At 38.3% G+C, this 12,637-nt stretch overlaps 1 protein-coding gene across 1 annotated transcript in view; it reads left to right on the forward strand.

Annotated features, from left to right (window-relative positions):
* The first annotated feature begins 1,517 nt into the window (after positions 1-1,517).
* LOC115394004 (melanoma receptor tyrosine-protein kinase-like) overlaps positions 1,518-12,637 on the forward strand; it is a 32,898-nt gene continuing 21,778 nt past the window's right edge. Inside the window, exon 1 of the mRNA XM_030099110.1 lies at positions 1,518-1,716. Within this exon, the coding sequence (XP_029954970.1) occupies positions 1,614-1,716 (103 nt within the window). The 5' untranslated portion in view covers positions 1,518-1,613. The remainder of the gene's footprint in view (positions 1,717-12,637) is intronic.

A 12,637-nucleotide genomic window follows, 5' to 3' on the forward strand; every position in this document is an offset into this window, starting at 1 on the left:
TCTCCACTGAAAGCTCTCAGTCCATTAACCTGATTTCACCTGCAAACACCACACACACACACACACACACATACATGCACGCACAAGGAGAGGGAGGGCGGGAGGGAGATTACAGTACTTCCTTACCATGAAACCAAACTAAAACTACATAAAAATGACAAAACAGGGTTTAATGCAAATCAGAAGTTGATTTTTACAGCAGTTGCAGACTATATGAAGAGACTCAACTATTTGTGTGTACGAGTGTTTTCTTAATACCCATGGATACAAAAATTTAACAATCATGTGTTACAGAGTGAAAACATCCAAATTCCTTTTGTCTGGCTTCCCTGGGCTTCATGTGTGACCCACATGGAGCTGAGCTGAGTCGTTTCTGCCCGGCGATACGCTGTCAAACCCTGTTTCACACCAAGAGCCACAAAATCCATTAAGATGCCTTTTTCATGTGTTTACAGCCTCCTCAGATGCTTTGTTGGCAAGAAATGAGCGGAAGACTTTAAACCACACACACACACACACACACACACACACACACACACACACACACACACACACACACAGTAGTATTAATTATGAATGCAAAAAATATTGCATGTTGGGTGAAATCAGTGACCCATTAATATCAAAAACAAATGTTTCAAGATTTGCAAAGCTGGAAGAGACACACTCCATCTTTATTAAGGGAATAAAACAAAACAAAAACCTACATACATACTTTCTGATGAGCTTTCCTGTTATGTATTTCTATTTTTACTGGATATTTTAAGAGTAAACGGATCAAATATGCTTCTCAGATGTAAAAAAAAAATAAATGATGAACTTATTCCTTCCAGAAAATTCTATAACTTAAATGGACAACTGAAAAGAAATCTACGTTTTTGAATGAACATGAGCCTGAGCAGAATGACTGCTTGGTGCTCAGGTGCCACTAGGGGGCGTCCGAGGGAGAAAACCACAAACTTGCTAATATAATATTAAAAGAAAAATCTGTGTTATTTCAATATGAAAGTTATATTTAAATTACCTTTTGCCTTTTTTTGGGTAAATGAACTTACTACAACAGCTTTAAAACTCTAAATATTGGAAAAAAAAGAATATTTTGAGCAATCAATTTAAACAATTATGGACATCTGTGTTTTTTTATTCATTGAAAGAATGTTCCTCAGGTTAATAAGAAAAACAATATGAGTTTGTGATTTAAAAAAAAACCCAATGTAACTAATTGGAATTGTTTAATATGTGCAAAAAGCGCATCATAAATGAAAAAAAAAATGAAACAAAAGTTGAAAAATGGTTCAAAAGTATGTCAACGTGGAAAAAGAGGAAGTGGAGGAGTCTGGATTGTTTTTTTCAACAAGTTTGCGTTTTTATTTGGGAACACGCTGTAGTGTTGTTCTGCTGAGAGAGAGAGAGAGAGAGAGAGAGAGAGAGAGAGAGAGAGAGAGAGAGAGAGAGAGAGAGAGAGAGAGAGAGAGAGAGAGAGAGAGAGAGAGAGAGAGAGAGAGGAGTGCACTGCCTCACTCCTGCGCTCGGATCATTCCAGCTCCACTCCCGCTGCGGCGCATGGAGGACTGTAAGCAGACCCCCGCACAGCCCCGCACAGCCCCGCAGACATGAAGGCTTTCTCCGGAGGAGGTGGAGGAGTTTCCCCGCTGCTGCCGCCGCTGCTGCTGCTGCTGCTCGGCCGCTGCTGGAGCACCAGCCCCGGCAGGAAAGGTAGGACTGCGCCCGCGGTGCGCGCTCCGGGACGGGAGGGACGCACGGGGTGTCCGCCACTCACCTCCACAACTTCACTTTCACTACTCACCAGTCGATTAATCGATCAGTCTCACTAGATCAAAGAACAAACATGTTATTCATTTTAAAAAATTCTCTCACATTTCTTTTTCCCAATTTGATAAACTTTGGTACTTTTATCTGAAAACACCATAACATCCAATTTAAATCTCCAAACTCCAGATGTCTATCGATTTGAGCCCAATTTTCAGATTCTACACTGCAAATATCTCCAAAATACAAGAAAAGCTTTCTGAATAAACGTGGAATCAACGCGAATTTCACATCCTTCTGTGATTAATCTCTGGAATAAATCAAGAATAATAATGACAAACTCAATGAAATCACCCTAAAAATATAATAAGCATGTGTTAAATTGTGGGTATAGTTAAATCTGTCATAATTCGGTGAGAATGTGTTGGGTTCGCCAAAAGAGGCTTTACTTTCACTTCAGTCACATACTGTTCATTCAGTCTGCATCACAAGAAATGACCTAAATACAGCTTAAACCTACATTACTAACTGATCTAAACCGACATTACTGACTTACCCACATTTAAAAATTCCACTGTTCCACACAAATCACACACAAAATCATTAGAAAAGCTAAAATTTGTGACTAAATTTTATTAATTGTGGAAAAAAATGTCTTTAACTGGGGAATCCTAAAGCTTTAAAAGACTTTAATATCCAAAACTGATGCTTCACTCTCATCCAAATTTTGTTTTCTGTTTTCTTTCACCAAGTTTCCCAAGTTCAGACTGTAAATACCATGAAAAATATAAGATATCTGTAAATCCTTTATCATAACACTTAATTCAGATTGATTTTTCGCCTTATAGTGGAAACTGAACTAAGTCAAAGAAATGAAGCAAACTCATTTTCTACTTTGAAAATCCAAAAACGTTCAAGCAATTCTGATATATGAGACACAAAAAGCATCTATAAATTATAAAACTAATATTTGATACAGAACATATCACAGTAAGCAAAAACAATATTTATTTAACTGCAGTATTTCAGGTTTTTGGGGAAAACTCATCGTCAAACCAAATCCCATCATCTTCAGAGGCTCCACTTGAGTGTCTCTAAACTCATGTTTTACTGGTTTTTGAATGAAAACATCACCAAAACACAAAAAACATACAATAAGAAAATAATAACTAAGTTACCATTTTCCTGTGTTTTGACTCGACAAACATTAGATATGAATTATATGAAAAAAATCAAATGTTGAGTTAACTCCTAAATTTATTTTATAATAGTTAAATATCTTTTGCTTTTGTATTTTCTCTCAGATTTAATATTATTCAGTTAAAAAAAATATTGTATATACATAAATGCAACACCATGATTCCCAAAAGCTTTAATTTCATTTTATTTGCTGCTTTCTGGGTCTTTTTTGTCACATTCGTTTTTTTTTTAGACTGTAAATATCACGAAAAACCCTACTTTTTGGCATATCCATAGCTATTTTTTTTATATGAATTGTCCCTGTTTGATGAATGAATAATGAATAACTATGTTGAAATCTAAAAAGTAAAACATGCCTGAGATGTTCTTCTGAACAGCAGCTGGGACATGTTTCAGGACAGAAAACTCAACAGACAGCTTCAAAAGAGCTTTCAAAAGATCTCTTCAAAGTTTTAATTGTTTCCAATTAAATCTTAATTTCCTCTTTTTGTTTGTTTCTACATTTGAGTCAAAGTTCAACCTTCGTGTGTCATCGACCCCGATGGGAAAACTTTTTTCTCTGAAGGAGAGCTGTACCGCTGAAATATGACTTCTTTCTCCACTATTTGAAGTTGTTAACCCATTCTTCACCTCTTCATATCTCTAGAAAAGCTGTGAATACTTAGATCTCTTACTTACTGAAACAGACTAGTGACTTTATGAAGTCTGAAAATAAAGATTCTGACAAGCGACGATGCGCAAGTAACTAAACAAATATATGAGTAATTCCATTTACAAGGTGATCTTTTTACAGGTCAAATTTACATTGCTACCTACTGAAAATATAGATGAACATTATTGTAAGTAATTAGTTACTCTAAAAAAGTCGCTCTTGTGTTTTGATGCTCTGTAATCCAGATGTTCGATGAAGTTACTTCAGGTTGGAGGAAGATACAAGCCCATTCCTTCCCACTGAAAATTACATCTCAATGCAACATTGTAGCAACGGAATAACAAATAACTCCGCAGGGCTGCTGCTATAAGCTCAGAGCATAAAGCACTAAGCAGATTAAAATGTTTCTTATGTTTATTTATCCTTCTGTGTTTTAAGAGAAGAAGCTGAGCGTATATTAGCAAGCAAGTCGATCCAGTTTTTTTTTTTTTTTTCTTGGTAGACAAAAGAACACGGGTTGTTTTATTAGCTTCTGGTCATACATGGTAAAGAAAGCAGGAAATCTTGTGAGAAAATCAAGAAAAGTAACTGAAAGCAATCAATCTGATGCTCTAAGCTAAGGGCAGATTAAAAAAAAAAAAGCATGAAAAACTCATATTTGGGGTAGTTAGGTGGAAGAGTAATGTTCGAGATGCTTTTCATCTAGATTGAAGGATCCTTGGGATAAACTGTATTATCTTCACTCCACTGCCGGGCATGATTTGCATGTTTGATCTGTGTTTTACAAATCCACCGTCTCTTTAGAGCATTTGCAGTTATTGATCTTGTTTAAACATCCCTATGAGAAACTCGTGATGTTGAATGGAGAAATGATGCAGGAGGAGTCCCAGAGGGAGGAGGAACCTCAGGAGGAGCCTTCAGACGTGGCGGAGCTGATTAAGATGAAGAACCATCTGTAGATGGTTTGCATCAGATTATTTGGGGGTGTTAGATACACTGTGGGTCTAGACATTTTTAGAATGATTAGCGCTCTCGCCTCCTGTTGTTTCAGTGTACTGCGGTTTCCTCCCAAAAACATGTGTGTTTGAGGTCAGTCGGTGACTGGAAGGGTCCTGATTGTGTGACCGTGAGTGTGTGTGAGTTCTTCTGGGATTAAATCATTTTGACAGTTTTAAATTTAATAAAGCTATTCATTTATTAACTCCGACGTAATGTTTTAAAATAGTCATGAAAACAAATGACATTGTAATTGAGGGTTATGTTTATGTATTATTGCATTATATGCTGCAGTTATTGCATCTTTAATGTATTGTCATAACTTATTTAATAGTTTAATTATGACAAATGCGTTATTTGGATATTGGTTCTGCCATTTTATTACAACATTACATTGTTGGTTGCCAGAACTGATGTAACTTCAGCTAATATCTGGATTATCTTCTTTCTACGAACTGAAAAATTTTACTTTATGATAGTTAACTAAGTATTTTATTCTTTAACATAATTAAAACATTTTGTACCAAATTCAACGTTATATCCTAGATAAAACGGTGGAATCGATCAGCCGATGTCTTCCCTCTGACATGCTGGAACTTCTGAAATGAGACAAAACAGCTTAGACAATATTTTCGTCATCCAGGTTCTTCATATCCGCTCTCCTTGATGGTATCGATGGTGGTGTTGGGCTCCAGGATCTCTGTTGTGATTCGGGTTTTAGAGTTAGTGGATTATTTCAGTTAGTTTGAGAGAAGTGTGAGTCATATTTTGCTTGGTCCATGGTACACTTCAGATACAAACAATCATCATCTCAGCCAATGCAAACTAGTTGCTGACCGACTCTCCACCGATACGCACATCTGGGAGTCAGTGGGCCAATGTTTCACCAGCGTGAAACACACGCTGGCGCTGTAAAGCGCTCTCTCTGCTGACGCGCCGATGGTGCTGGAGTGAAGACGCCATGCTGTATGGATCGCTGAGTGTGTGCGCATGTGTCACCTCTATGTGCGTGTCTCAGGGCTGTGAAGTCTGGACAGTGGAGAAAAGCCGCAGCCAGGGTATTGATCAGGGCTGATTTCCATCACTCAGCTCATTAGCATTTAAAGCTGCACACACAGAAACAGACTGTATCACTGAGATCAGGATGCTGGAGTTTGATGTCCTGAAATAATAAGTAAATCAGTGACTGACCGATGAAAAGAAATGCTGAGCTCAACTCTATGAGTGTGTGTGTGTGTGTGTGTGTGTGTGTGTGTGTGTGGGTTAAGTGAAAACAGCTGACTGCACTCTCTTTGTCTCCAAGATTTGATTAGGAGAAGAATTTGTTGAACTCTCATTGTGTTGGTGCGTCTTGTTTTGTGTTGTGACACTGCAGCAGGCAGCCAGCGGATCCAGGTCACTTGTTATTTAAAGTGTTCAGTTCACAACAGATCGGAATGACGACAAATCAATCGCCCCAATGTGAAGTTTCAGTTGTAAAACAATTATCCTTGCATGGACAGCAATTGAGTTTAGGGAAAAAGAGAAAAAAAAATTGTTAGAAAAGTTTTGGGATTGTTGATTCAGGTGTTCAGGTCCCTGGTTAAATGAAATGGGTTCAGTGTTGCTTGCATTGTTTCCCGAGACGTATTTCAGAGGTCTAATGGAATGGAAGCACAACCGAAGTTCATCCAGTTAGTTTTGTTTTGGTTTTTTTGTTTTAAGTTGGGCTCCAACGGTCGGAGGAAGAGTTTGATTCTCTGCTCAGATGTTGTGTTTCAAGCTTCAGCTGCAGCAAACACGGAAACTCCGTGATTGTTGTGACTGCTGAGAGATTCAAGGCTCCAAACAAATCGACAGTGTGTGTGTGTGTGTGTGTGTGTGTGTGTGTGTGTGTGTGTGAGCGATTCGCCCTCGTTCCCATTGACTTTTTGAAGGACCTTGGCCGGCTGCATGTTTGTGTGTGTTTCTTTGGAAGCAGCTAACCGAAACTCAGCACCGACAATAAAGAACACGCTGGAGTCCCGTGGTAACCATGGCGACGCCGTTCAGCGTACCGAGCCGGACCCTACTGAGTGAAAAACTACGGCAACAATCAAACTGATTGAAAATGCACATAAGCTGATGAGGGTCGGTGCCACCATGTTTTAGGAGACCAGACTGTTTGTTAATCACGAACTAAAATAAAAATCTAATTTGGGTTTTTAGTTGAGGTTTTTTCATATTTCGGTTTTAAACGTTGGTGGCTTTTGTTTTATTATTATGAACTGTTGCATTCATTCTTTTTAAAGTTATTTTTTTTCCTTTTGGCGGTTGTTTTACATTTGTTCGTAGTTGTTTTGTGTTTGTCTTTCTATTTTTGTGTTGTTTCGTGTCTCTTTGTACTTGTTTCGCTGCTTGATATATATTTTTGTTACTTTTTATGGATACTGCTTTTGAGTTTCTCAATCGATTCTCTCTTTTTTCATCCGTTTTTGTAGGTTTTTTTGTCTTTTTTTGTTGCTTTTTTGTGTTTTTCCTTTTTTTTTTGCATCTTTTTGCTCAAAAGTCTAACTTTTTGTCGCCTATGTGTATATTTGTTTTGTAGCCTTTTGCAGTTGTTTTTGCCATTATATTCATTTTCCTTCTCTTTGTGGTTGATCTGTAACTACAAGAGGCTGTTTTGTGAGTATTTGTGGCTGAGTTGTAAATTGTGTTGTTGTTTTGAGTTGTTATGCCACATCCCGTGTAGGCAGTGATCTATTAACTTCTTGTGGTTATTCTTCTGTGATCCTTTGCGGTAATTTTCATCACACAAGTACACGTTTGCTTACAAGTCACAACAACTAAAAGCGAAACCGAACAGATATTAAATGTCTCAGCTTTAAGGGTCTTTGTTCTGTTTTGGCTCAGATGCGCAGAGGTATCACTTTCACACAGATTGGAGAGTAAAATGTGGATGGGGCTCTGTTCGGTGTCTTTCCATGAGCAGTTGAGCTTCAGTGTTGGAGGGGAGAGACGGACCGGGAAGCATGAGCGGAGACAGTGAGCAGCCGTCAGATGCAACCTCGTCGCTGCAGCTTGTGGGATTTTCAGAGCAGGAATGTGAAGAATGTCAATAATGGAGCTCAGAAACTGTGCGCAGGATTATACAGGCCGTACAGCCTACCTGCTCGCCGACTCGTTCCCTCTCTCTGGACCGTAACACGGAAACTCTGCATCTGACGCAGGGGAATGAAAACTCGTTTAACCTACTTCTGACCCTCTAATGCCAAGCCACTCTCGCTAGGTCAATCCCTGGAGGTCAGAGTTCATGCTGCATGTCATTCATCTGTTTTTTACACCTGTAACCTGCAGCATAAATCCACTCCATGACCTGAAAGCCATTATAATGGTGAAAGTTATTTATTATTAGGGATGTCCCGATGCAACTTTTTCACTTCCAATACGATACCGATATTGCAACCTTGAGTTTTGGCCGATACCGATATTGGTCCGATACGATATCAGCGCGAATCATACATACTTTCATTACTTATTTTGTAGTGTGGAATGTTGGAAAAGGCTTGATCAAATGATGTTACACAGAGAATAAAAGTCAGCAACAGTAGGTATCAGAAAAACTGACCCGTTTATTATTAACCGATTGATTACAGAAATTTTAACCTTCAACATAATACCTGCAGTGTTCTACAGCTGAATAAAATAAAAAAAGGAAATAAATTAGAAGACGCTTAAAAATAACCTAAATAACTCCAATTAATACAAATTATACTTTTAAAGTGCAAATATTTCAAGTCCACTTCAGTTATTTTTTACTGTCAGAAGTGCTGGAGCGGAAAATGGACTGCTTAACGGAACGCTTATATCGGAGATTTTAGATGCAATCCTATAAAATCCGATACTCGTTTTTTGGCTAATATTGGACCAATATCCGATATCAATATCGGATCGGGACTAAACCACTAAACCAGCTTTGCGGTGTTCCACAGGGCTCCAACTTTGAGCCACTTCATTTTTAATGCTACAAAATAATTTTCCATTCTTTTACTGATGATACATTCCTGTATTTCCTGTTTGAATCAATTGGTTGTGATAATTTTTCCTAAAGACATTCAGTGTAATTTGCCTGTTATGACATGTCATGTAATCTGCAGCACAGATGAAACTTTAGATCTTATCATAGTTTTGTTATAGTTATGATTACTGGTTGGCGATGTTCAGTAGTTGTGGTTTGTTGTCAGTTACTTGAAACCTGGAGCTATTTTTAGTTTCTTTGTTGCAAGAATAGGTTGGCACTTTCAACTGAAGGCCACTAAACCAGCTTTTTGGTGTTCCACAGGGCTCAGCTTTTGAGTCACTGTTTATAAAACAATATAGTTTTCTGTTATTTTACTGATGGCAGTCTTCTAGATTTCACAATTTAGCTAAGTTGGCTTTGTTAATTCTGTTGCTGTTATTTAATGTCTTGTGTATTTTTCACACCTTTAACCTGCAGCATGGATCAAACCATAGTCCTTATCACAGTTTTATTGTAGTTATGATTACATTTTAGCAATTTCAGATAGCTATGGGTGGGCATAATTGCTTATTTAAGCCTTGACATTTGGTTTAAGTTACTCTACTGCATGAACGGGTTGGCATTAACAGTTAAACACCAGTGGAACTGGCCCTGCGGTGTTCTGCAAGGCTTAACCTTTGAGCTACTGAATTTATAGCATTACAAAATACATTTCTGTTATTGAGCTGATGGTGCTCTGCTGCTTTGAAGCTCTATTTTGTGACTGTTCTTATGTTTCATAACTATAACCTACAGCCGAGACCTTCTTTTTGACTTCATAATAGTTTTGTAATAATCACAGCCAGTTTATGAAAGTTATGGAGCGTTACTAATGGGTATTGAAGCCCTGAAGCTATCTTTAAAGGACCATGCTGCAGTGAAAGGTAGGCTTTTTGTAATTTAACGTTATTTAAACCAGTCCTCTGTATTTTTTAACTTTACAAATTACCTTTCTGCTGAAACCTGCATTACAGATCGACTGTCAGGTCTTAAATCAGTTTGAGTTATTGGCCAACCTACGCTGCCTTTGAACTTCGAATGAATGTCTTTCTCAAGTGACTAGTTGCATTTTTCCAGCTGCTGGTGAAGTAAGTCCACCCCCTTTCAAAGAAGGTATTCCAGTCAGTTGATAATCTTAATTAAATTGCACAAACCTCTCTGTTAGTACCTCAGATGTGGGGCAACAGGCTCCACCACACTTAAAAATTGCAGACTTCTGTTAGGTGTATTTCATTTTGCCTGATATTACAGAAAAATGAAAACATGCCGGAGAATTAGGACAATTTTCAATGCATAAGTCAGACTGAGCTTCACTACTCAGCTGTGATCAGCAGGTTCCAGTTGGAACAAAAAAACTCTCAATCACCAGATCTGTTGAGTTCACTCAGTGACCCCTGAGATGTAGCTAATAATTAATTTCTAATTAATTATTACATCGATTTGTGACGCAGAACCTGGTATCAGGCTGCATGTAACCTCTAGTGACCTTTCAGCAATGATTAAGCCCCTAAACTCAGCTACTCTGGGTTTTCATCCACAGTCGAGAGCCATCAGCTGGATAACATTTGCATTCAGTCGTTTCAAAAGAAGGAACTTTTCTCTTCCTTGTGGAATTTTCCCTCAACGGCAACGAGAGTGTGTGTGCAGCAGCTTGATTCTGAGACAAGCACAGTCTCGCTCTGACCTGCGAACAGCGCTGCAGGCAGGACACACACACACACACACACACGATTTGACACACATGGACGAACAAACACACACACATACACACACACACTGCGCTGATTTCCTGATTAGCTATCGAGAATATGTTTGTTTTGGACTGAATTTACCTGATGTTTTCTGGGAAAAAACACAAGTTTGGACTGATAAATAAAGGGCGATCATTCCTCCCCTGTAACATGCGCTCTTCATTCACTCGCTGCGTGCACGGTCAGTAAGCGTCGCCGAGCCTTCGGGAAGTCATTTCTCGCGCCTTGCTCCAAAGCGCAAATCCGTGGGCCGTTCAGGTTAGTCGGAAACTTCTCCCAGTTGCACGTGGTTGCACCATTACGTGATGGAGCCGGTTCACTCGCAAAGTTTACCAACCGGTTTGACAGATGGGACGCACTCTCGCTGCCTCGGTTCACACTTTGTGTGATTTTTTTCTCAGCCGAGCTCCAACCTGCTGAGGTTGTGTTTACTGGGATGACCGATCCTCAGCTGGTTGAGACATTCCTGTGTGTGTGTGTGTGTGTGAGAGTGTCTGTGTGATATACAAGGTCACTGTGTTCATGTTTACCTCAAGACAACATCATGGCTGCCCCCTCTCGGCCTCAGCTTCATTTCCGGACGTGTTCATACAAAAAAACCGGATCAGCTCAATGTCCACCCGCAGTATTCGCCCTCGTTACTCCACGGTTCTGATAATAGACGGTGAACGCCTCACAGTTTAGTGTCACTGCACTACTAATTAAAGTAGGTGAGCACATCACAGATGAATGTTGGTTTAGTGCTTCTGAAAGCAAAACTAATTATGCTTTCATAGGAAAGTAAGTGATCACAGTTCAGTGCTTTGAAAGTGTAGTAAGTGAATTCATCACGGGTTTAAACCACTTAAGTACATTTAAATAACATAGCATTGAATAAATACTAGGTTAAGAGCAGGTAATGTGTCATAAAAGGTAAAAAAATGCATCAGTTTGATTATGGTTAGAATCATACATTATAGAGGTCCGTGAACACATCACAGTTCAAATCCTCCCCAATACAGTGTATATGAAGGTCATTGAATACGTCATGGTTTCATCATATTTTAATAGTTAAAGAAGCCAGTGAACTCACCGCAGTTGAAATACTCTCTTGTATATAAAAAGGTCAATGAATTAATCACAGTTCAAATATCATTTAGTATATGTAGAAGTCATTGAATGCAGCTCTGTGCAAATACAGTTTATTTAGCGGTTCCAGCCTCGCTGCTCGTCGTGTTCCCTCCTGCACTTTAAGGACATCAATAAAAACACTTAATGACTTGAAGCGCTTCATTGAGCGGTTTCAGAGCTCAGCGATCTGATGCTGTCATCGATTTGATTTTATTCAGAGAGCGCTGGGATTCCCGCTGCACGGCAGAGCTGCAGGCAAGGTGACGGCAGGTTCAACACTGACCCCGTCAATAGCTTTCGGTGCAAAGCATTTATGAATTCATATCTTTAGTGTTTGGTCCATTTGTGACCTGAAAAGGCTGCCAATTGATTGATCTGCATGTTGGACAGATGGTGTGGAAACAAAATGAAGAACTAACTGAAGTTATAATGATACTGACAGTCTCACTTAAACACATCCCTCCTCAGTAACATTTGACCTCCGTATCTCATCTTTTCCTTTATATCAACAAGAGTCCATTTTAAATTTAGCTGTTTATATCAGAACAAATTTAACAGTAGTAAAAGGGCAACGTTATATAAGTCTATACATACCTTCCATAAGTTTTCCTGCTCAGATCATGCTGATAAACAACCACATGCAGTTTGAATACATTAAACCACTACATTAATTCACCGTCATTACTGAAAAAGCTTTCTTTTCCCCAAAATTGGTGAAAGAAATAATATAAAATACAGTTGAATGGTGTCTGTTACTGGTAAAATTCAAACTATATGTTTGGCTTTAATGAAAATGTTATAGTATTTTTATGGAATTTTATTTTGAAACTTTAATGTATTATCTTTTAGTTTATTATATTATTTTCTTTTTCAGTTTTTTTTTTGTAATTTTCTTAAAATCATATTTATTAATAATTAGTCACAGCCAGTAAGTAAATAATATACCTTGTATTATAATTTCAATGAATTTAGTTGTTTTCTCGTTCTAATTTCAATACTTACTTAGTAATTTTTCTCTTTTTTCTGTTTCCTGCCCTCCCTCATTGCTAACTAGAATTGATTCCAGCGCACAGATTAAAGCAGTCAAGAAGATGGCTGGATGGATGTTTGATGTAGTAATTTAAAATGTTTATAGTTCAG

This window comes from Salarias fasciatus, chromosome 9 (genome assembly GCF_902148845.1).
Source record: "Salarias fasciatus chromosome 9, fSalaFa1.1, whole genome shotgun sequence".
In the NCBI taxonomy this organism is placed as follows: Eukaryota; Metazoa; Chordata; class Actinopteri; order Blenniiformes; family Blenniidae; genus Salarias; species Salarias fasciatus.